This window comes from Homarus americanus, unplaced genomic scaffold (genome assembly GCF_018991925.1).
Source record: "Homarus americanus isolate GMGI-L3 unplaced genomic scaffold, GMGI_Hamer_2.0 scaffold24050, whole genome shotgun sequence".
NCBI lineage: Eukaryota > Metazoa > Arthropoda > Malacostraca > Decapoda > Nephropidae > Homarus > Homarus americanus.
The window spans coordinates 396,527-422,500 of NW_024736661.1; the positions used below are offsets into that span (position 1 = coordinate 396,527).

At 43.9% G+C, this 25,974-nt stretch overlaps 2 protein-coding genes and 1 long non-coding RNA gene across 3 annotated transcripts in view; 1 reads left to right on the forward strand and 2 right to left on the reverse strand.

The window, feature by feature from the left end:
- The first annotated feature begins 2,126 nt into the window (after positions 1–2,126).
- On the forward strand, positions 2,127–16,591 carry LOC121872357 (neuronal acetylcholine receptor subunit alpha-6-like). Its single transcript, XM_042375081.1, has 10 exons — positions 2,127–2,258; positions 4,019–4,414; positions 4,816–4,964; positions 10,132–10,176; positions 11,999–12,108; positions 12,223–12,439; positions 13,013–13,208; positions 13,961–14,113; positions 14,923–15,089; positions 15,500–16,591. The coding sequence occupies exons 2-10, from the start codon at positions 4,375–4,377 to the stop codon at positions 15,716–15,718; spliced, it is 1,296 nt and encodes a 431-aa protein (XP_042231015.1). The 5' UTR covers positions 2,127–2,258; positions 4,019–4,374; the 3' UTR covers positions 15,719–16,591.
- A 409-nt stretch (positions 16,592–17,000) lies between these two features.
- Positions 17,001–17,638, reverse strand: LOC121872346. The gene is made up of 2 exons (XR_006090069.1): positions 17,231–17,638; positions 17,001–17,182 (listed from the first exon to the last, which is right to left on the reverse strand). It is a non-coding gene; the product is annotated as an uncharacterized LOC121872346 (long non-coding RNA).
- Positions 17,639–18,759: 1,121 nt separating this feature from the next.
- The window catches only part of LOC121872389 (neuronal acetylcholine receptor subunit alpha-10-like), an 11,229-nt gene continuing 4,014 nt past the window's right edge, over positions 18,760–25,974 (reverse strand). The window contains exons 4-9 of the mRNA XM_042375140.1: positions 25,865–25,968; positions 25,365–25,596; positions 24,984–25,176; positions 24,693–24,843; positions 21,036–21,202; positions 18,760–20,024 (exon numbers count right to left, since the gene is read on the reverse strand). Coding sequence (XP_042231074.1) covers positions 21,187–21,202; positions 24,693–24,843; positions 24,984–25,176; positions 25,365–25,596; positions 25,865–25,968 — 696 coding nt within the window. The 3' untranslated portion in view covers positions 18,760–20,024; positions 21,036–21,186. The remainder of the gene's footprint in view (positions 20,025–21,035; positions 21,203–24,692; positions 24,844–24,983; positions 25,177–25,364; positions 25,597–25,864; positions 25,969–25,974) is intronic.

Here is a 25,974-nt window from a genome sequence, read left to right on the forward strand (position 1 = left end):
TGTATTGTAGAATTTATATGATTTCGTTTCAATTATTTATTTTTTATTATTATTATTTTTTTTTTTTTGCATTTTTACAAGTACAAAAACTTCTAAATAATATGATACAGGTAACCCCACAGCTGTACCTCTTTTCCTGTACCACCACAACTGTACCATCACACCTGTACCACCACACTTATACCCATAAACCTGTAACCCCACACCCGTACCCCTACACTTACGACATACAGTTGTTTGTTTGGAATGTTTGTTATTCTTCGGAACCAAGATGGGTGAACCTTTGAATCCTGATGAGGTGGCGGCTCTCTCTCTCTCTCTCTCTCTCTCTCTCTCTCTCTCTCTCTCTCTCTCTCTCTCTCTCGTAGCAGTGCAGATTTCTCTATCTTACATAACAGAGAGAGAGAGAGAGAGAGGGAGATCTGCACCGCTACAACCCGGTTATACAAACAATTTACATAAACACTGCAGGTATACAAAGAGAGTACCTGGAGATTTCAAGGAGGCAAACAAGAGTAAACAATACATTATTAAGATAATTTACCTCTTTACCACTGGTCACTCACGCTTCACCACTTGTCACTCACGCTTCACCACTTGTCACTCACGCTTCACCACTTGTCACTCACGCTTCACCACTTGTCACTCACGCTTCACCACTTGTCACCACTTGTCTTCACCGCTTCACCACTTGTCACCACACGCTTCACCACTTGTCACCACTTGTCACTCACAGCTTCACCACTTGTCACTGCTTCACTTGTCACTCGCTTCACCACTTGTCACTCACCGCTTCACTTGTCATTCACCACTTGTCACTCACCGCTTCACCACTTGTCACTCACGCTTCACCACTTGTCACTCACCACACTTGTCACTCACGCTTCACCACTTGTCACTTTCGCTTCACCACTTGTCACTCATCGCTTCACCACTTGTCACTAACCACGTGTTGTAGTCGACAATTCTACATCAAACATTTCACAAGTTAATATATGGTGTTTGTGTTTAGTTTTATAGTGCAAAATGTCCTTACTTATACACCTACAAGTATCACCTTAAGATTAGACGCCCTACCTTATTTCATCTATTGTATAATATCCTAACCTATCCTAATCCATCCTAATCCATCCTATCCTGACCTTACTTAACCTAACCTAAGCTAACCTAACCTAACCTAACCTAACCTAACCTATCCTAATCCATCCTAATCCATCCTATCCTGACCTTACTTAACCTAACCTAAGCTAACCTAACCTAACCTAACCTAACCTAACCTATCCTAATCCATCCTAATCCATCCTATCCTGACCTTACTTAACCTAACCTAACCTAATCTAACCTAACCTAACCTAACCTAACCTATCCTAATCCATCCTAATCCATCTTATCCTAACCTTACTTAACCTAACCTAACCTAATCTAACCTAACCTAACTTAACCCAATCTAATTTAATTTCACAGACAGACAGATAGACAGAAAAATAAACAGTGAGAGACAGAGAGGTAGATAAACTGAGAGAGAGACAGATAGAAGGATAGTGACAGGCTGAAAGACAGTCAGAGATCGATAGATAGAAAGACAGACAGGAAGTGAGAGAAGCCTTCACACCTTCTCTCACTCCATCACTCCTACATTACCTTCCTCCCTCAATCCCTCAGTCCCCCCCTCTCTCACTCTCTCTCTCCCTCCCATGCCCCCCGCCTCCATTTCTCCTCCTCCACTTCCCTCCCTCCCTCCCCCCTCCCTCCATCGCTCACTGCCCTCCAAGGTTTGGAAAACTATCCCAGAAAAGAAGACGGAAATGATAAAGAGACGTAGAGAAGGAGATATGAGGAGAAGGAAGAAAATTAAGAAGATGGGGGGAAATGAAGAGGAGGAGAGGGAGAAGAGGAGAAATAGGAGGAGGAAAGAGGAGAGGGAGGGAGAGGGGTGAAGAAGAGTAGGATGGGGGTTGATGAAGAAGAGGAGAGGAGGGAGAAGAAGAAGAGCAGGTGGAGGGGGAAGAGTAGAAGGGGGGAGAAGAGAACAAGGGGGAAGAAGTAAGAAGGGGTGGAACGAGAAGAATAGAAAGAGGAGGGAAAAGAGGAGGAGAAAGAGGAGGAGAAGGGGGGAGAGAGAAACAGGAGGGGTTATCAAAAGCCATGGGGGACGCCGCTAGTCAGTTGCGTTAGGAAGGCCAACCCGCATGGATAGCCGAGCCAAGACCTACCGCCATCCAGCCCCATACACACATTCATGGACCTCCGTACTACTAGTGAGTGGCTTTGTCTCTCTATCTCTCTATATCACTCTTTCAATAGGTTAAGTTAAGATAGGTTAGCTGACATGGTAGATAAGATGGACGATATTATGTTTAGTAATGAAAACAAAAACCATTACTTTATTTGCCTCAGTGTAAAGGGCAACGATATTGGTCGGTGTATGAGTGGTAAAAGTGTGTCAGAGAGAGTTGTTGGGCATATATCTAGGGTCAGGGGCATATATCTAGGGCCAGGGGCATATCTAGGGCCAGGGGCATATATATCTAGGGTCAGGGGCATATATCTAGGGCCAGGGGCATATACAGGTATCTAGGGCCAGGAACATATAGGGCCAGGGGCATATATCTAGGGTCAGGGGCATATACAGGTATCTAGGGCCAGGGGCATATATCTATGGTCATGGGCATATATCTAGGGCCAGGGGCATATATCTAGGGTCAGGGGCATATACAGGTATCTAGGGCCAGGAACATATATCTAGGGCCAGGGGCATATATCTAGGGTCAGGGGCATATACAGGTATCTAGGGCCAGGGGCATATATCTATGGTCATGGGCATATATCTAGGGCCAGGGGCATATATCGAGGGGCAGGAACATATATCTATGATCATGGGCATATATATATATATGGCCGGGTGTGCATATATCTATAGTGTGGGTGGCAGTTCTGGCTAGTTCACTCGAAGGGGTAGTTGCTAAGGTGATGCAGGCTCTTTAACAGCTGCAGGTGAACAGGGCGGCGTGAGGGGCGAGGAGGCGTCAGGGCGGCGTGAGGGGCGAGGAGGCGTCTGCGAGGATACCTAACAAAAGTGTAAACAAGAAATTAAATCAGAAACGACAATAAAGTAAATTTAGTCGAGATGATAACCTCAAACTCGACAGAGAAAAAACTCAGAGCAACACTAGTTTAAATATCTACTACCCAAACTTTATTAATATTCGCATTAAGATGGAAGATACCAGAGCTCTTGTGTGTACTGAAGAGAAAAAAGTGCTACGCTAACATACACAGAAACTTGGATCCATTTTTTAGTTACCTGTTGAATATTAAATTAAGGAGTATAACATATTTCACACCGAGAGAAGCAAAACAGGAGGAAGGGGAGATAATATAAGTGTTTGTCATGAAGAGTTTGAGGTGCGTTATAAGATAGAGTGGTCACTGAGAGAGCCTAGATGGGTGGAGGTGGTGTAGGAAAGTGAAGGACAATTGACTAATAGGAGAAACATACAAACACACCAAACGGTCATTGAACAATAGGGGAATTAATTTGACTGAACTAACAAGAGCTTCGAGAAATAATAATGTTTGTAGATATAAATAAGGTTGACAATTGTAAAGTGTAGTTTGTAATCTTAAATATGTATCTGTTTGTCCCTCCTTCCTCCCTTCTCCCTTCTCCCTCTGCGTCTCCCTCCCTCCTTTACCTTCAGATGTCACCCCCACCCCCCCCTCTTTTCCCCCAGCCCCTCCCTCCCTTGAGCCTTCAGATGTCACCCCCTTTCTCCCCCTTTCCTCCCCCTTCTTCCTCCCTCCTTTACCTTCAGATGTCACCCCCTTTCTCCCCCTTTCCCCTTATTCTCCCCTGCCCCCCCTTCCGCCTGGCTCTTGACCTATTAACCAAAGACGTAACTTAGAATAACAAATAACCAATCCTTCTGTGTGGTTAGGTTAGGTTAGGTTAGGTTAGGTTAGGTTAGGTTAGGTTAGGTAAAAAGTGAACCACAACGTAAGATGTGATCTCTTACAGGTAACCAGGAACGTGTGAACGGAAGGAGGAACCACGAAGAATAAGTGAACGTATCTTCCACCTCTTGAGACTTTCCTGGACTAGAAGAGAACGCCCTTACGTTCTTACAATCACAAGAACGGTAAAGGACAGAGTGAATGGGTATATGAACTCTCCAATAAACGCCTGAACGAAAATTGAACGTCCCGGAACTCCTAAAACTGCCAGGGAGGAAAAGAACGGACCTTCGACTTTCTAGAAACAAGTGAACGGGAGGAGAGAACGGCCTTTCCTAGAAGAACGTAGAGCCTTGCAAGCCGTTCCACAGTAGAGACTCCTTCACCAGCATTATCCAGAAGAGAAGGATAACGGAGAAGATGAGGTTAATAGTCATAATCCTCCAAGTGGCCTGGATAGGTGAGTAGATGGATAATGGATGGATAGATGGATAGAGAGAGAGACAAGAGAGAGGAGGGTGATTCAGACAGACGGGGAAAGAGAGAGAGAGATTCAGACAGACAGACAGAGAGAGATGGATAAATAGAGAGATAGACAGAGAAAGAGAGAGGTGAATAGAGAGAGACAAGTAAAAAAGAGAGAGAGAGAGAGAGAGAGAGAGAGAATAAATAGGAATAAGAGAGAGATAACAGCCACAACAAGCAGAGATAGATCAGTAACTACTAGCATCCGCCCTTGTGAACATCTGCAACACCATGAGAGAGAGAGAGAGAGAGAGAGATGCGAGTACAGGTTTCAAATTAAGACAATTCTCTATTTTGTCATTTATACTTTCGATGATTCTGATCTCTCTCTCTCAGGACTCACAGAATGCAGGAGAAACCCGGAATCAGAGAAGCAGTTGAGAAAATCTGTCCTACAAGACTACGATAAGCTCTCCTTCCCTCCTTCAGGCAACACCTCCATAAAGATCTTCATTCATGGCATCTCTATCCACAACCTCCAGATGGTGAGTGTCCAGTATTGTGCTTCAGTCACTATACATGGGTTTGACTCACTATACATGGGTTTGAAGTTACTATACATGGTCTGAGGTCACTATCAGGCAACATCATCATACGTTCTTCATTCACCATACCATCACACCACCACATTACAACACACCATCACACTACCACAATACCACCACACTACCACACCACCACACCTGCTCCCAATAACGCCAACACCATCACCATCACTACACTTAACATGGTGACGGTGTGATAGTGTACAGTGCTAAACATACACACGTGTCTGTCTCTTGTATGTGTTGGCTCCCACGTAATCCACCAGCTTGACTGGCTCAGTCACAGCTCATCTACCTGTATTCCGTTAATTAACACACCTCACTTACCTGTGTTTCGTTAATTAACACACCTCATCTACCTGTATTCCGTTAATTAAGACACCTCACTTACCTGTGTTTCGTTAATTAACACACCTCACTTACCTGTGTTTCGTTAATTAACACACCTCACCTACCTGTGTTTCGTTAATTAACACACCTCACCTACCTGTGTTTCGTTAATTCACCTACCTGTGTTTCGTTAATTAACACACCTCACCTACCTGTGTTTCGTTAATTAACACACCTCACCTACCTGTGTTTCGTTAATTAACACACCTCACCTACCTGTGTTTCGTTAATTAACACACCTCATCTACCTGTGTTTCGTTAATTAACACACCTCACCTACCTGTGTTTCGTTAATTAACACACCTCACCTACCTGTGTTTCGTTAATTAACACACCTCACCTACCTGTGTTTCGTTAATTAACACACCTCACCTACCTGTGTTTCGTTAATTAACACACCTCACCTACCTGTGTTTCGTTAAATAACACACCTCATCTACCTGTGTTTCGTTAATTAACACACCTCACCTACCTGTGTTTCGTTAATTAACACACCTCACTTACCTGTGTTTCGTTAATTAACACACCTCACCTACCTGTGTTTCGTTAATTAACACACCTCACTTACCTGTGTTTCGTTAATTAACACACCTCACCTACCTGTGTTTCGTTAATTAACACACCTCATCTACCTGTGTTTCGTTAATTAACACACCTCACCTACCTGTGTTTCGTTAATTAACACACCTCACCTACCTGTGTTTCGTTAATTAACACACCTCACCTACCTGTGTTTCGTTAGCTCAACAGAACTAACGAAACACAATATACAGTTTCATATAACCAACGCTAAGATATTCGGCTTATATAATGGATCGTATATAATTAACCTGCCTATAAGAGTGTTGGTATAAAGAGACTATAGTGTGTGTGTGTGTGTGTGTGTGTGTGTGTAATAATAATAATAATAATAATAATAATAATAAACGGTTTATTAATAGAGTTGCAGCCGGTGGCTGAAAATATACAGACTTACACTTGATTTAGACATAATGATATAATATGCATTGAATACATTTACAGGGCTGTACAGTATATAAGTCAGGAGTTGTTTATTATTTTAGCAGTAGATGGGATGGTGCTGTTCTTATATCTATCGGTGCGGGCTCTTATGGGCTGAATTTTGTTGTAGTGGCGGACTGCGCGAGTTGGGTGGGGGGCTGCAGGTGGCAGGAGGTGGCGATGACGAGGGTGGTGCAGTAGTCCTAGGCCAAACCTTTCCAGTGCTTGGTGGTGGAGGTCACTGAGGGATGGCATTTCCAGGGTGGAGAGAGCGTTGGTGTAGCCGGAGTATTCTGCGCCGAGCATGATTCTGCAGGCCCTTTTCTGTACCTACTCTAGCTGACGTTGTTGGGTAGAGTTGAGAGAAGACGACCAGGCTGGTGACGCATATGTTAGTTTGGGGAGAATAAAGGCACACACACACACACACACACACACACACACACACACACACACACACCGGACACACCTTAAAAAGCACATAATCATTCACTACAGGTATTATCTCAGGTATTCAGGGGGGGGGGCACATACGCACCAGGTATATTGATTACTAATACAGACCTACGCATGGTTCCTGGGTGTATGTGTGAGCCTCTATGTGCATATGCATGTGCCCTTGGATGTACTGCACATGTGCGTGCGAGGGCGTACATGTGTATGTGTCTGAGGGTGTACATGTGTGTGTGGGTGTACATGTGTGTAGATAGATAGACAAGTAAAGAGTTAGACAGGTAAACAATTAGACAGGTAGACAGGTAAGACTCTCACCTGTCTCACGTGACCTCAGTTCTCAAGTATGGACGGTATCACCTCTTGTTGTTGACCCGGTTATGACGTCACAGCTATCGTCATAGTTGGACTTGTATTTAATGTGTTTTGTTTAGTATTACGTCAAGTCCAATGTTTACTGTGTCGTTGTGCACTAAGTCAAATCCAGGGCCAACGTCACCCTGACCACACTGAGTATCGGGATCCCAACAAGTCCACCCTAAAGACGCCATCTTATCCTAGGACGTGTGCTGGTTGGCTAATAAGTCCCGCCCAGCAAACCTCTATTTAACGGGCTAATATTAACAGGAAAATCCGGTATATTGAGACGTTCGTTGGATGTGAGACTCCCATCTAACGAACTGTATAGTGATGAGAACCCATTATATCGAGGGTCCGCTAGATGTGAAATCCCCATCTAACGGATTATATTGTATATAGAGGAAAATCCGGTATATGAAGGTTTCATTACACACACACACACACACACAAGGTCGAATATTACATAACCACATACCCCGACGTACTGTACGTGTCTAGTCAAACTTAATGAGTGCATGTGCGTGTATGTGTGGGTGTGTGTGTGTGTATCCGACCACCATATCGATACGTGTGCACCAGGCAACAATGTACAGTGCAGGTGCGCACACAAAAGCCTATAGCAGTGTCTCTCGTTACCTTCCCTCCCATACACCGCCTTATTCTCTCCCTCCCTCCCTCTCTCCCTGTTTAATAATAAGAACAACAACAACACAAACAACAACAAAACAACAGCAATAAGAACAGCAACAACAATACCTACAATAACAACAAAAACAGAAAAAAGTTAATTCAAACCAAACTCACTTTACATTATCTGAGTCACTGACCAGCTGGTTCACTTTCCTCAACAAGATGGTGATTCGTAAATATAAACTCACCCCACACACTCACCCACACCCCACCCACACCCAACCCTACATCCAACACCACACAACACCACACACCCGTTCAACACCACATTCTAACCGCCCCTTACACCCTCAACACCACATCACACCAGCACACCACCCCCTCAGACTCGGAGCAACGGATTCAAGTTGGATAAGTTTAGGTTTAGGAGGGAGATAGGAAGAAACTGGTTCACAAATAGGGTGGTGGACGAGTGGAACAAGCTTAGCAACTTTGTAGTAAGTGCGGGAACTCTGGAAAGTTTCAAAAGGAGGCTGGATAGATTCATGGATGATAGAGAGTGGTAGTAACTCTCGACAGGAGCTGCCATGCACAGGCCAACCCGCCTATTGCAGACTCCTTATTTTCTTATGTTCTTATGTTATGTACACCCCCCCCCCCCACCTCAGCCCCTCGCCAGGTAGAAGATCTCGACACACCTTTGTAGTGACTGTCACTGTCAAGCTGTGGGGGCCGGGGGGGGTTAATGGACACTATGACAGATGGTGTCTCTTGGGTAGTTGTCGTCGCTGTGGTTGACGCCCCTCACAACTATCTGGCGATCACATAATCACCATAGTCTACCCAAACCTAACCTAACCTCACCTTACCTAGCCTAACCTTACCTAACCTAACCAAACCCAAGCAAACCTAACCTAACCTAACCATGTAATCTCCAGGAATGTGACCATGGACGCTGGACAGACCTTGACAATATAGAGGAAGACTTGTTTGTGTTGCCCCCCGTGTGGCGTGCGCAGGCCGATGCGCCTCGGACAGAATAATTGAATGATCGCGGTTTGTTTGATGGGCTGGAGAGAGAGAGAGTCTATACCTGGTTGTTTATATTCAGTTAAGTTATTCAGAGTGCATCAGAGACCAGACATAACCAGCACCCCAACACCCACACCTGCACCACAACACCCACACCTGCACCACAACACCCACACCTGCACCACAACACCCACACCTGCACCACAACACCCACACCTGCACCACAACACCCACACCTGCACCACAACACCCACACCTGCCACAACACCCACACCTGCACCACAACACCCACACCTGCACCACAACACCCACACCTGCACCACAACACCCACACCTGCACCACAACACCCACACCTGCACCACAACACCCACACCTGCACCACAACACCCACACCTGCACCACAACACCCACACCTGCACCACAACACCCACACCTGTACCACAACACCCACACCTGCACCACAACACCCACACCTGCACCACAACACCCACACCTGTACCACAACACCCACATCTGCACCACAACACCTACACCTGCACCCCACATCTGCTTGACTCCAGTTTTATCTGAACTTTAGCTAACTCTCATTAACTAAATTCTTTATGATGATCTCGTATTCAAGGCTAGAAGCAGTCGTTTTCAAGGGGTGTAGCAAGTGTGTGTGTGTGTGTGTGCAGGTCATGCTAAGAATATCATCAGGCCGCCCAGAGACGAAGAACATTGTGTCACAATGTTTAGTTACTCCACCCACGTGCAGGGAGAGACACAGGTGTGGGTGGGGGAGACACAAGATCATCTCAATTAACCTTCACTACCTGTTCAAAAGGGTTCACACTCCGCTGGCCTCATAGACAAAGTCCTCTTGCTCACAGGTAACGAAGGTCACCTGGACTAAACGAAGGTGATGTGACATCCTGATGAAAGTGACAACGACTCTAACCTAACCTCACCTAACCTAACCTATCCTAACTTAACCAACCTATTGTATGATAGTGTAAACAGAATCATCATTGCCATATTAATCACTCGATTTAATTACTTGTGTTTATATGTTATATGTTGTTTATATGTGTCAACAAATGTTTACGATTGTTTACAGATGTTAACAGTTGTTTCATGGAGTTTATAGTTGCTTTACTATCATTTCATACTAATTGCATTTATTTATAGGTGTAAAAAGGTGCTTCCGGGTTTTTTATTATCGTGTACAGGTATTTACAGGTGTTTGTTTACTTTCAGCACGAAGACACGCACTCACTGGAGGTCCAGAGCTTATTGAGTTATGTGAGTATTGTCATGTGCTGAAGGGTCACATCAGGGGTCATGTCAGCGGTCATATCGTGTACCTACACTTAAACACACACATACATATTAAAGTCTCCTGTACACTCACACACTACTATCTCTGTAAACACCCACGCTCAACAGGGTATCCCTCCAACATTTAATCTTTACTGATGTTAAATGAACGAATCTAGAGTCTCACCGTAAATCTGATGCCAAATTAGAAGGTTAATTCTGTGCTGTAGTTTGAGGCAGATGAAAGCAGCTGAGATATAAGGTGACAGTACCCCGACCTCTGTACGACAACACTTGTGTTGTCAATAGTAAGAGAAACAATTGAGACCCTGCAGTTGTGTGTCAGATCAGCAACCTGGGACTTGGTCACAATTTTCGTGATGCCATATGGCAGCAGGGTCTACCATTAGACAATACATTATGCTTCCAATATCTTCCCAGGCGGTAGTACCTCCCTGTTTGGTAGCCGCCTACTACCTTGTTGTTGTTGTTTTAGAATATCTGGCCACTTCGCCTTCGGCTATTTCGGCCGGAGCTGCTGTCTTTTTGTTCTTCTTCTGGGTCATTCTTGAGGGTTTTGTTTATTTCTGGTCTACATTGTTGCGCTTTATTACTCTGATGGCCTTCTGTCTTCTTTTTTCTTGTTGTTGTTGTTATAGTTTTTGGACGGGTTATGCGATGAATGGCTGATATGATGGTAAATCAATGCCAGTAGGGGTTGAATCAGCCGGTACCAATATCGTAGTACCGGCCGTACCTCTGGGCGGGACATCTGAGCACGTCGTGAGGGTGGACCGGGGTGTAGGAGGGCAGAAGACTATTGAATCCGGTCCAGTGAGCAGACATGCCGATGTCAAAAAGGAACTCATGGATCATTCTCGGGACGCAGAGTATGGCGGTCCTCTCAGTATGTCGTCCCATTTGTCTCTTATAATAGTGCATCATGAGCCATGAGTCGTCTAACTCAACTCGTAACGTAGTCGAGGAAGACGAGTGCGTGGAAGGCGCAGGTCCGGTACAGTGGCTGTTGAACTATTGCTTGTACAATCGATACATCCTCGTAGGGGATGCCGTGACGGTCCATGTATTCATGAAAACAAGCATGCACCGGCCGGGGCGTGGAGTCGTGGTAGAGGTGCCGGCCGTCGGGACGCCGATACAAGGATACACAGTGGTCGACATCCTCTCCCAGTGACCCCACCAGGTACCCTCACCTGGTACCAGCGGGGACAGGTACTGTATGTAGGAAACTTTAATTACCTGAACCCAAGAGCCTAATTAGTTACCTGGGAGAACAGTACCTCGTTAAGCCTTCCCTCAGGTGTGTGTGTGTGTGTGTCGTCTACCTATCACACACACACACACACGCACACACAGACACACACACACACACGCACACAGACACACACACACACACACACACAAGTAGGTGGGGTGGTTCAGGATATATATTGTTAATGCAATTGTGAATTTATTCTCTCTCTCTCTCTCTCTCTCTCTCTCTCTCTCTCTCTCTCTCTCTCTCTCTCTCTCTCTCTCTCTCTCTCTCTCTCTCTCTCTCTCTCTCTCTCTCTCTCTCTCTCTCTCTCTCTCTCTGTCTGTCTCTCTCTGTAATAAATATGTCTATAGAAATATCTTTTTGTAACTTTTTGTAACCTTGTTTATATTGTACTGTACTTTGAGCATACCCTTGGTGCCCCTAACTGTACCCATGGTAGTCAGTACAGTCTGTAGCCTAACCTAACCACCATAACCTAACCTAACCATACCTCACCACCATAGCCTAACCTAAACTAATCTTTCACAGGGCTGGACGGACCTTCGCCTCAGGTGGGACTTGTCGGAACATATGGACTTGGACCGACTAGGTATGGAGCCTGACCAGATCTGGAAGCCTGACCTAGCTGTATATAACACGTAAGTCTGTTTGTCTGTCTTTTTCTTTCTCTCTATGTATTCCTGTATCCTAACCTCTATGTATCTTCATCCTCCATGTATCCTGACCTTCCCTGTATCGTATGTATCCTGTAGAGTCAACGAGGATTTCCGTCTACATAAGTCCCAGCTGCCTCTCTTGGTGTACCCAGACGGCAGTGTTATGTTCGAGCCACCAGTACACCTACACTTCACCTGCGTCATGGACCTGACCTATTGGCCTCACGACACACACAACTGTTCCGTAATGATCGGCTCCTGGGTACACAATGGCTTTATGATGGATATGGAGGTGACATCTGATACTCCCAAGGTAAGTGTGGGTTGGTTGGTGTGGTGGGTGGTGGTTGTTGTAGTGTGTGTGGGGAGGGTGTTGTGTGAGTGGTTGTTGTTGGTTGCAAAACTACAATAGTCTTGGTGTTAATTCATGTCGCCACTCTCACACTAACAACCCTCCCTCTCACCACTCCCACTCGCTCTCATCCAATGTAGAGTGTGTGGCCAAACATATGGCCACACACTCCAAAACTACGTCTTAGACTGTGACAAAATAGAATCTTAAAGGGGTATATCCAAGCACACTGTGTATACAATGGCACAGCACTTTATCTCTGACGACAAGATAGCTGATATACTAAGGCTGGATCCACACTTCGCATCAAGTACCTAATCAAAATTCTATGTTCCGACTTAAACAAACAATGTAGTGGAAATACTCTGGAACATTCATTGGCATAATATCCTGACCACTGGGGTCTAATAAACACCCTTTGTGGCCTCTACTCTGTAATCCTTTTTGCACTAGCGCTCACAGGATCAGTGCACAATAAACTAGCTGATGTCCGCCGCAAAATTAAAAAATTCTCTTCCCACTCAACCTTTACAGTTCAACATTGAGTCACACACTATGGATCCTTCGGTAAGCATCAACATATATGAGTGGGAGGTGGTGGAGGCGAAGATGGCCAGGATGACGCACCACTACAGCTGCTGTAACGAGCCTTACGTCGCCATGAAGGTCTCCTTACTGCTGCGTCGCTCAGCTCCTGCCTATGCCTGGAGCGTCAAGACTCCCGCCCTCTGTAAGTAGCCTCACTGTAGCCCTTACTATACTGTAGTCTTATATATATATATATATATATATATATATATATATATATATATATATATATATATATATATATATATATATATATATATATATATATATATATATATATTTTTTTTTTTTTTTTTTTACAGGGGATTAGCCCACCCAGGCACAGTTCACTGATCCATCAGGGCCTGGGGGCGAATAATATAATAATAATAATAATAATAATAATAATAATAATAATAATAATAATAATAATAATAATAATAATAATAACTATTATTATTATTATTATTATTATAATTAAAAAAATAATAACAAAATACCTGTACTAAAAATAAAAATACTATACTAAAAATAATAATAATAACCATAAATAAATACAAAAACGAGAAAAATAAATCAAGAGTGAGAAACGATATACATTATGTATGTTGTGTTGTCAAAGTAAGAGAAACAATTGAGACCCTGCAATTGTGTGTAAATGAGGCAGAAAGTCAGATCAGCAACCTGGGACTTGGTCACAATTTTGTGGTGCCATATGGCAGCAGGGTCTACCATTAGACAACACATTATGCTTCCAATATCTTACCAGGCGGTAGTACCTCCCTGTTTGGTAGCTACCTACTACCTACTACCTCCTGCCCTCTGTAAGTTACAAAATAACACAATAATTTACTCCAACTGCTGTACCTTGTAAACTCCTGAGTGCAGTAACACTAACACACTCTCCTGCCGCAGGTATGTGTATCCTGACGGTGGTGTTGTTCCTACTGCCGCCGGGAGCTGGGGAGAAGTTGGTCTTCGGTGGATTGTGTCTCATTCTGGACTTGCTCTTCATCGCCTACACGTCCAACATCGTCTCTCACGCCCCCACTCACACCCCACTCATAAGTAAGTCTCTCTCACACACCCCACTCGTACGTAAGTCTCACACATACACTCACACACTCAAAAATCTTAACCTTTTCCTTATCCAACACACTTCAATGTTATTATTATTGTAAAAAAGAAAAGAATTTTTTTTACGTCCTTCAGTAATCCCCACATTTTCTTTTACAGTATTCGGCAAACAATTGATGGCAAACTAAATGAAAGTTGTCATGTTACTGGGATTAAATGGAGAGGGAATAATGGTAATAACGATACGAGGAGTTAGTGGTGAAATATCCTAATATCTGACATATAAGGAAGGGAAGGAGAGAAAGAGAGATAAAGAGAGAGAGAGAGAGAGCTACAGAGAGAGAGACAATATCTGGTCGTGAGTAAGGTGGAGAGATTTAGATACTGTTTTGTATACTAACAACAAGCAGGGCAGTATAGCGACCCAAGGGTGTTGTGACCATGACAGTAAATCGCCAACTCAATTCTCACACAGCTGCCAGAGTCTGTATAACCAAACACTGTTATATAATAGATGTGTGAGGGATGTTAAGACTGTGTTCCTCTACATTGGAAGCCGAGAGAGACGAGTGGACAGAGCGCTCACCTTCTGTCCTAATGGTCGTTGGTTCGTGCCTAGGACGGTCACGTTCCACTCAGCAGAGAATGGGAAAACGATGACGACTCAGTATTATGATGACAACACCACTGCCCCGTGTGTACCTAAGGCTCAGTACACAGTATCTCCATCGACCTTAGGGACAGCCAGACCCACTTCCACTAATGTAAGGTCACTAATACCAATATCCATACCTCCACAGTTCAGCTGGCGAGTCAACAGCTGGTGTTGGTGGTGGTGAGTGTGTTGTTGGCGGCGTTGGTGCTGAGGCTGGCTAAGGACCCGCACCCCTACCCCCTTCCATCGATATTCAAGTCACCCGCTATCACTCTGTCCTATTTCCTCTGCCTCTCCAACTACACCAAACTCGTACGTATACTTCCTCTTAATTATACTGTGTTTATAATCTTAATTTTTCCCCGAAAGAAAATGGTCTGTAATATTGTTTTTGATAAATTCTTAATGAACCATTTTTTATTATAGAAAACGTTAACAACCATCTCCTTTGAGGGGAAACTCATTCAAAAATTAATGAGACATTCTATTATATTGTAGAGACGGCCATTAGCTGGGGGCCTTTGACGAGCAACGTATTTAATGAGTTAGTCACAGTTTTTTTTAAATATTATAATGCTTCATAAACATGGTTCACATTTCTCTCTCTCTCTCTCTCTCTCTCTCTCTCTCTCTCTCTCTCTCTCTCTCTCTCTCTCTCTCTCTCTCTCTCTCTCTCTCTCTCACACACACACACAATCCCTAATCTCAATTTTCCCCGCCAGGTGGCCAGTACCCAGCAGGAGTACGCCTTCGCAGCCAAGACTGAGGAGGTAGAGCTGGGGGAGGACTGTAGCGACGATGACAGTATCAGACGTGTCAACCCCCGCGGCCTCTACAACCATCAGTGGCTCCTCCTGGCGGCTATCTTCGACCGCCTCGCCCTCCTCCTCTACCTCGCCATCTGCGTCATCACCCTCATCCGCTTCTCCAGTGTCCTCTAGTGCCATTTTCTGTATTAGTCAACCACCTAAAGAGCCAGTCAACCACGTAAAGTGTCAGTCATATATACATATTATTTCCCGTCTACACACTTTAACAGACTCTCATTTGAACAGATTTTATATTTTTTTTTAATTTGATTTGACTCGTTGCTGTCTTGTTAAGAATATATTTGTGTTTACTTGTCACTGTACATCTCTTTGTCTGTGTGTTTATTTGTCTGTGTTTATTGTGTTTATGTTTATGAATTTATGTTTTGTTAGAGTAATATTGAATGTTTTTGAGTTTTAGTAAAATATATTGACGTGATGATGACTTGCAGATTACACGACTACCAATGTGAAGATATTTCCTCATTTATAAACATTACTGCTATAGGATTGAGGATTATGCTCTTATAGGATTAATGATATATAACGTAGGATTAGCATAGATAAAGGTAGGATATATATATATAGGAAATACTTCACGAAAGATATATGGTAAAAACCTCAACGCCAACCCACCTTACCCACCCACCTGCCCACCCACCCAATCTATGGCCGTAGATTGGGTGTGACCAATGACAGTAGACTTTTAATATGACGTCATAGGCTGTGTCCTGTGATTGGTTGAAAAGTTAAGCTAGTCAGAAGTTATTTTCTATATTGTGGTAGTTAGTCTCAGCGTGTGTGTGTGTGTGTGTGTGTGTGTGTGTGTGTGTGTGTGTGTGTTGCCATGTACAGCAGATGTGTGTGGGTAGATATGGGTGGATGTGAGTGAGTGTGAATGTGGGTGTGGGTAGGTGTGGGTGTGTCTACCAGAGAGGGGGTTTAGTGTGTTCTTGTACATTTGTCACTTGTGAAATAAAACAAATAAAAGTTATAAGAGGTAAAGATTCATATTAAACCTTCATACCTTGCGTAATATCTCTCTCTCTCTCTCTCTCTCTCTCTCTCTCTCTCTACGTCTTTCTCACTCTCTCTTTTTCTTTCATTCTCTTTATCTCTATATCTCTCTCTTTATCTCTATCTATCAAGTTATCTATCTGTGTATTTATCTCTATCTATCTCTCTGCCACACACACACACATTAACATACTTACTGACGAAGAATATACACATACACATACACACACGTACAAACACACAGACATACAAACAAAAACACCTGGACTACAACACCTGGACTACAACACCTGGACTACAACACCTGGACTACAACACCTGGACTACAACACCTGGACTACAACACCTGGACTACAACACCTGGACTACAACACCTGTTCTTAAAATAAAACAAATATTTGAGGATTTTTTTAAGTCATTTATTTTATGAATAAATTCTTACAAACTTAATACATTTGTTGTTGTTGTTGTTGTTGTTGTTGTCGTTGTTGTTGTTGCTGTTGACTTACATGTAATGCACAATACACATCATACACAATGCAACTGGTATACTAATTATATGACCCCAGACCTAACAGACTGAACCTAACAGACCCCCAAGACTAACAGACCCCAGACCTAACAGACCCCCAGACCTAACAGACCCCAGACCTAACAGACCCCAGACCTAACAGACCCCAGACCTAACAGACCCCAGACCTAACAGACCCCAGACCTAACAGACCCCAGACCTAATAGACCCCAGACCTAACAGACCCCAGACCTAATAGACCCCAGACTTAATAGACCCCAGACCTAACAGACCCCAGACCTAACAGACCCCAGACCTAATAGACCCTTAGCTACCTAAACTAATAAAAAATAGGGCCTAATGTAACTATGATGGTCCTTATATCCGACACACACGGTCTTATGATTTGTGTTAATAATAATAATAATAATAATAATAATAATAATAATAATAATAATAATAATAATAATAATAATAATAATAATAATAATAATAATAATAATAATAATAATAATAATAATAATAATAATAATAATACAGACACCAAGAGCAGATATGTGTGTGTGTGTGTGTGTGTGTGTGTGTAATGTAATAATAATAATGGCAATTAACGGTTGTGAAAGGCATGGAGAGGCTTGAAAATATACAGTTACATATTTGGGGAATGGGTTACGAATTACAAATAATATACAAGTGACATAAGTGACACAAATAAGACATATAGTAACTTAGCTGGGGATCAGCTCAAACTACAGTTCATTTCAACATAGTGACAGTGTAGGGAGCAGTGTTTACTGGGAGTGAATACACTGATTTATTACATGTTATTGATAATTTTTGCAATGGTTGGGACTGGGCTGTTCTTATAGCGATCAGTTCGTGCACGTATGGGCTGGATGCGGTTGTGGTGTCGAACAGCAATTCTCGGACAGGGGATCTCAGGTGGTAGTAGGGGCCGGTGTCGGGGATGGTGTAGAAGCTTCTTACCAAATTTGCAGATGAGGCCGTGGTGATGGTCAGTGAGAGTCGAAAGGGTCAGTGTGTTGAGCGCTTCTTGATATGTGGAGTAGGAAGGGGAGAGAGTAATCTTGCATGCCCTCTTTTGCACTTTTTCTAGGTGTTTACGTTGTGTGGCATTTAGGGAGGAAGACCAGGTGGGGGAGGCATAGGTGAGCTTGGGAAGTATGAATGTTGTGTATACACTGAGGAGCTCGTGTGCGGGAACTCCGAGGGACTTGAGTCGGCGGAGGAGGTGGAGACGGAAACTGGAGGATTTGACAACTTCACTGACGTGTGGTTTCCAATTTAGTTTGTTGTCTATGGTGACGCCGAGGAGCTTCGTGGAATCTACAACCTGGAGTGTGTTCGGACCTAGGGTAATGGAAGGAGGTGGGACAATGTCGGAGGAGAGGTTGATGTGCATAACCATGGTCTTGGTATGGTTGATGGTGACATGGTTGTTGGTGGCCCAGTTTTGGAGACTGTTCAATAAATCCTGAAGGGCGGTATAGTTGGGAGTAGAATTGTTGACGCTGATCCCAATGGTGGAGTCGTCGACATATTTCCAGCGAGCAGGGGTTTCTCTTAGGGCATCATTGATGAGCATAAGGAAGCAGAGTGGTCCCATCTTGTGTGTGTGTGTGTGTGTGTGTATGTGTGTGTGTGTGTGTGTGTGCGTGTGTGTGTGTGTGTGTATAACCAATCTTACTTTATACATACCTACACTGTAGACACAATAATACAAACAGAGACTAAAAACATAAAATGTATATGTGTATACAGTATATACTTCTAATGACTATACAGTATATATGTATATGGCAGCCTATACACTACACGTATGGTGGTCGTTACTTATCTCAGTATATTAGTTAGTTAAAAAATAATTATTTGGTATTTTCACAAAAAATATTATAAAATATGTTGTATGACTCAAGCTGCCATATGACTGTCACAGGTTGCCATATAACTGTCATGGGTTGCCATATGACTGTCATTGGTTGCCATATGACTGTCACAGGTTTTCGCATGACTGTCACAGGTTGCCATATGACTGTCACGGGTTGCCATATGACTGTCACAGGTTTTCGCATGACTGTCACAGGTTGCCATATGACTGTCACGGGTTGCCATATGACTGTCACAGGTTGCCATATGACTGTCACATGTTTTCGCATGACTGTCACAGGTTGCCATATGACTGTCACGGGTTGCCATATGACTGTCACAGGTTGCCATATGGTCTAAAAATCACTTGAAACCTTAACAAATGGATAGAAACCATTAGACAGCAACAGAAATCATTAGAGAGCAACAGAAACCATTAGAGAGCAACAGAAACCATTAGACAGCAACAGAAACCATTAGAGAGCAACAGAAATCATTAGAGAGCAACAGAAACCATTAGAGAGCAACAGAAACCATTAGACAGCAACAGAAACCATTAGAGAGCAACAGAAACCATTAGACAGCAACAGAAACCATTAGAGAGCAACAGAAATCATTAGAGAGCAACAGAAACCATTAGAGAGCAACAGAAACCATTAGACAGCAACAGAAATCATTAGAGAGCAACAGAAACCATTAGAGAGCAACAGAAACCATTAGAGAGCAACAGAAACCAATAGGCCACAACAGACAGCAAGAAACCATAACAAACAGGTAAAAACCCACTAGAAACCACGGTAGAGAACCTTAGAAAACGGCATGGAAGCGAATAAAGTTGACGACGCAGAGAAAGACGTAGAGTATAAGACATAGACGGTCAATTACGGCAGCTAGGAAGACCCACTCGTTCCTCACCGTAGCCTCCTGTCGGATACCTCCTACCAGACCTCCTCCCCCTGTACCTCCTAGCTCCAGGTCTTCTGACTTGAGGGCGTGAGGGAGAGAACGCTGGAAGCCATCTACCTGTGAGGGAGAGAGTGGTGGAGGTAGGTGAGTGATGAGAAAGTGAGGGAGGTAGGTGGGTTGTGAGGGAGAGAGTGGTGGAGGTATGTGGGTTGTGAGGGAGTGAGGGAGAGAATAAGGGAGGGAAGTGATTGGTGAAGGAGTGAGTGAGAGGCAGAGATAGAGAGAGTATGAGAGAGTGAGAGGCAGAGATATAGAGAATATGAGAGAGTGAGAGAGAGTGAGTGAGGGAGGGAGGAAAATGGTAATGAAGGTAATGAAACACGTCCTGACTAAAGCAAGAGAGGAAGAAGACATCGAGAGTGGTAAGAACGTTCATGAATGCGGATTATCAACTCGCGAAGGGCAACAAACGGAGGTGTTCGCGGTGCTCTGAATCCACATACGTAAACAAGACAGACAGAGGGGGCAGCAACGGGGGAAAAAGACCATGAATAGTAATAATGATGCATAATTCAACTTGGGAACTGGCTTGTGCCTCAGTGGTTTAGTGAATAATTGGTGGTGAGGTTGTATAAGGGAGGGAGAGAGAGCGCGAAGGGAAAATATTTGCTTGTATTTGAGGAAAGTGTTTATCGAGAGTCTGGCAATGTGGTGTTATTCTCTCTCTCTCTCTCTCTCTCTCTCTCTCTCTCTCTCTCTCTCTCTCTCTCTCTCTCTCTCTCTCTCTCTCTCTCTCTCTCTCTCTAAAACAGGTCACCCATTTATATAAACACCACCAGGTCGATCTATAATTACCAGGTCATCTTCCCTAGACACCCTTAGCTGATGACTTAATTAATTAGACAGGTGTTTATGACAGCAGCAGGTGTACAGTACTCTCACCTTCCTACACCTATCCACTACACCTGCATAATTAATCACACTTTGCTCACTAACATCAACTATACAGTGTGTTTAGGTTAATTAAGTCTCTCACACCTGTCTAATTAGTCTCTCTCTCTCTCTCTCTCTCTCTCTCTCTCTCTCTCTCTCTCTCTCTCTCTCTCTCTCTCTCACTCTCTCACTCACCAGGTTGTTGTAGTCACTAAGGTACAGGATCGACGCTAGACGCACCAGTGGTCGCCTGAGACAGTAGGGCAAACCAGAAGTATGTGGATGATTCACCAGACGGATCACCAAGCAGCTCACCACCAGGGCCACCATCACCAGTACTACCTGTTCACACACCAACTGCACTGTGAGGGAAGAGACGGGTGCTTATTAGACGGGTTTTAAGACAGGTGTAAGGCAAGTCCTGACCAACCACCACTACTACCAGTTTGACAGGTGTAATATGAGACGGACAGATAAACAAACAGTAAGATAAACATATAAACAACATCAAAATATACATAAAAATCTTTGTCTATACACCAGAGAGTATTATAACGTATACAGTATATACCCTACCTATACAGACAGGTGTATGGTTTAAGTATGTGTATAGTTTTGTATTTTTATAACAAATACAAAACCTTTTTTTTACTGTATTACGACCAGACACTTCCTGTACTGTACTCATTTATTGGTAAGTGTACGCAGGGTAGTGTACAAGAACTAGGATACAAGATACAAGTGTACAATTACTAGTGTACTGTGCAAGGAATGAATCTCTCTCTCTCTCTCTCTCTCTCTCTCTCTCTCTCTCTCTCTCTCTCTCTCTCTCTCTCTTTCTCTCTCTCTCTCTCTCGCAGGGAACCTCACCTGTGTTTTGTGTATTGCGAGGCGGCTGCTCTTAACCAACACAACACATGGCTCACGAAACACTAAATTGGATGATGGGTGATTAGGTGAGTGAGTGAGTGAGTGTAGCCTTCAAAAGCCTCTTTTTACTACATCCTCTGTTAGGAACTTTACCCGAGCCTTAACTCAGCCAGTGACTCTCAAAGTGCTTTGAAATCAATGAACAGCCCGTCAGGCTTTATGTCTAAAGTTGCATGTGATATTAAAAGGATTGTGATAACTGCCAATGAGAACAACTTTCGTATCGAATTTGTGTGAATTCCGTCCCATGTTGGAATCAGGTATCATGACCGTGCTGATAGACTGGCCAATGAGGCATGTAAGAAAGAAAATGTTGACCGTGACCTTGGCCTGTCCAATGCTGTAATTAAAATCATTCAAGTCAGAATCATGAACTCTGATCTAGAAGAAGTGAGAAATGCAGAGAGACCTGACAGTTGTAGCATTAGTAAATATGACAAATTTTGTGACAAGAGGTACCGGGATGGCCAGCATAAGGACAGAACCAGACAATGTGATGTAGTCGTGGCCAGAATTAGGCTAGGATACAGACACATCTGGCAAGTTAGTAACGCTGTACCCATACCGGAACACTCAGCATGTAAACTTTGTGATAAACATTTAAAGCATACACTTGAACACTGTGACACTGTCAAAAGCTTCAGGCCACCTGACTTATTGTATCTTGAACAATGTAATTACTTCATTGAATCAGGTGTGTGAGGACATTCTTGCTGTTTATCCCAAATTTGCTAGCCCACTGATTAGTCTTCAGTTAGAATATGACTCCAATGTATGTGAACCACTGACTTATATATATACTGCTAATGAATATGATGTATTTCCTTCTTTGTGTACGAACCTCTGTCCTGCATGGCAGTGAACAGTGGCATTACCCACATGAATCTGACCTATATATAGTGTCAATGAATATGATGCATTCATTGTGTACGAACCTCTGTCCTGCGTGGCAGTTAACAGTGACATTATCCATATGAATCTGACCTCTATACATTTATAGCTGTTAATGAATATGATGTATTTCTTTGTGTGTGAACCTCTGTCCTGCATGGCAGTGAACAGTGGCATTACCCTCATGAATCTGACCTATATATAGTGTCAATGAATATGATGCATTCATTGTGTACGAACCTCTGTCCTGCATGGCAGTGAACAGTGGCATTACCCTCATGAATCTGACCTATATATAGTGTCAATGAATATGATGTATTTCTTTGTGTGTGAACCTCTGTCCTGCATGGCAGTGAGAAGTGATACCACCCTCAGTGTCAAGACCTGACTGAATTACTCACAATAGGCAAACTGTACTACAAGCTTTGTCAATAAATTTGTTAAACTAAAAAAAAACAGCCAGGAGGAGACTTACGTATTCCCCAAGTTGTTAAGGTAAACGAGGAGAGAGAGAGAGAGAGAAAATGAATGATATTAAGACGAATAGAAAGAAAAAGACAGATATAAAGGCAGAGATAAGACAGATAAGAGATACACATACGAAAGAAAGAGAGAGGGTGACTCATTATCAAGACCACCCCCCTTACTCCTGTTACACTCGAGGACAAGAACGAACTAACCCACACGTAATCTCTTTGACAAAAATGACCCTTATTCTCCTTAGACCAGATGCATCATATTGCCTTGCCTCCTGCAACATAGCTTAAGCCTACACAACACCACCGCCTCAATGTAAACACACCTTGCAATATTTACGTCTTTTTTGCCCCACTTGGCAACTGCGTATTCGTTCTGTTGCCATACCGTCTTTTTCCCACTAATTTATTGCGTCCTGAAGCACTATGAACGTGATATTATCTTCTGCGTTTCTCCTTTTAGTGTGAGTGGGATGTGAGAGGGGCTGAGTGGGATGTGAGGGGCTGAGTGGGATGTGAGAGGGGCTGATGTGAGAGGGGCTGAGTGGGATGTGAGGGGGGCTGAGTGAGATGTGAGAGGGGCTGAGTGGGATGTGCTAGAGGATGAGTGGGATGTGCGAGGGACTTTGTGTGAGGTGTGAGAGGGTCGTACAGTACCTAAGAGTGGAGTGTAACATAAGAACATAAGAAAATAAGGAGCCTGGCGGTTGGCCTGTGCACGGCAAACTTGTTTATGTCACTGCTGATCCCAGTATCTAGATCGTTTATATAGATTATGAACAAGAGTGGGCCTAGTACTGACCCCTGGGGAACTCCACTAGTTACACAGCCCCACTCAGATTTAAGACCATCTTCGCTGACCCTCTGCGTTCTATCGGTGAGCCATGATTTTATCCAGTTTAAAACTTTCCCCTCGATACCATGAGCCTTAACTTTCCTCAGAAGCCTCTGATGCGGTACTCTGTCAAACACTTTGCTAAAGTCTAAGTAAATAACATCGTAATTTTCGTCATTATCTACTACCTCATAGACTTTCCTAAAAATCGGCAGATTTGTTAGAGAGAGATTTTCCTTGTAAATCCATGTTGAGAGTCATAGATTAATTTGTTTTTTTTTTCTAAATGCGCTCGGATGCTATTTGCTATAATTGATTCAAGAAATTTCCCCACTACTGACGTCAAACTAATCGGCCGGTAATTTGACGCTGATGCTCTGTCTCCCTTTTTGAATGTGGGTACAACATTTGTCTGTCTCCACAAGTCTGGCACAACTCCCGTGTCTAATGATTTTGTAAATAAATTAACGAGGGGTCCGCTAATCTATTCCTGACACTCTTTCAAAACTCGAGGGAAAATTTCACCCGTCCCTGGGGATTTTGTCTTCTTTAATTTATTTATCTTCTTAGAGGGACTTACCTATGAGTGGGGTATGAGAGGGACTTACCTATGAGTGGGGTATGAGAGGGACTTACCTATGAGTGGGGTATGAGAGGGACTTATCTTTGAGTGGGGTATGAGAGGGACTTACCTATGAGTGGGGTATGAGAGGGACTTACCTATGAGTGGGGTGTGAGTAGGCGTGAGAGACGACGTTGGACGTGTAGGCGATGAAGAGCAAGTCCAGAATGAGACACAATCCACCGAAGACCAACTTCTCCCCAGCTCCCGGCGGCAGTAGGAACAACACCACCGTCAGGATACACATACCTGCGGCAGGAGAGTGGGTCAGGACATCTACACCTTCGGCAGGTAAGTGGGTCAGTATAATAAGACCCTGGAACCTATGTATACAACTACACACCTGTAACCACACCTACAGCTCACCTGTAGCCACACCTACAACACACCTGCCACAGGGATTTTGATGATCCAGGCAAAGGCCGGGGCGTCTCGGACCAGGATGAGGGTCACCCACAGGGACACGTAGGGCTCAGGGCAACATTCGTAAGAGTTCTGGCGTCTGGTGATGTTCCCTGCCTCCACCTTCCATTCTGACCTACTAAGGGGGCCGTCGGGGCCATCTACCTCGGGCACGTCTACCTATAGGAGGAGTGAGACGTGTGTATAACATCCTGAAGGTGGTCTAATCTATCACTAATTCACCTGTATTGAGGAGATAGTTTACAAGGTAGATTAATTCACCTGAAGTAGTACCTGTAGGTGGTCTACACACATAAACTCACCTAAACTAAGAAGAAGACTTACAGATACATAACTTCTTCACCTACTTTGACTTCCTTGGCGACGAGTCTGAGGTCCAGGGTGTGGCCGTGGTGGACCCAGGAGCCGAGGACGATGGAGCAGTTGTGTTTGTCGTGAGGCCAGTAGGTGAGGTCGGTCACGCAGGAGGCTCGGAGTTTGGCTGGCGGGGCGTAGAGCACACGGCCGTCGGGGTACACCAGCGTCAGGGTGCTGTCTGATTCTTGTTTTCTTCTGCCGAGGCGCTGAAACATGTCCACAACAATAACAACACAACAAACAAACAACAACACAACAACACAACAACACAACAATTATAACTCATGATATTATTAACTTCAAGTCTCCTGCCTCTCTCCTTCCCTACACCTTCCTTCCTCTCTCACCCTTTCCTCCTCTCCCCTCCCTTTTCCTTCCCCTTATCCCTCCTTCTCTCACACTTCTCTTATGTCCTCCTTCCTCCTCCCTCCATCCCTCATCCTCCCCACCCCTCGCCCCTTCCCTCAGCCCCGCCTCAGCCCCGCCTCACCTGTTGTAGAGTCTGAGGTCCGGCATCCAGATCTCCTTAGGTGACATGGCCAGCTTCTCTATCCCAGCTTGGGGTACGAACTCAAGCCTCGAGTCTGTCCACTCCTGAAG

Coding starts and splice junctions, on each gene's coding strand:
- LOC121872357 (XM_042375081.1), top strand. CDS start 4,375: ATGAGGTTAATAGTCATAATCCTCCAAGTGGCCTGGATAG. Junction 4,965..10,131: donor CTATCCACAACCTCCAGATG/GTGAGTGTCCAG, acceptor GTTTACTTTCAG/CACGAAGACACGCACTCACT. Junction 12,109..12,222: donor GACCTAGCTGTATATAACAC/GTAAGTCTGTTT, acceptor TGTATCCTGTAG/AGTCAACGAGGATTTCCGTC.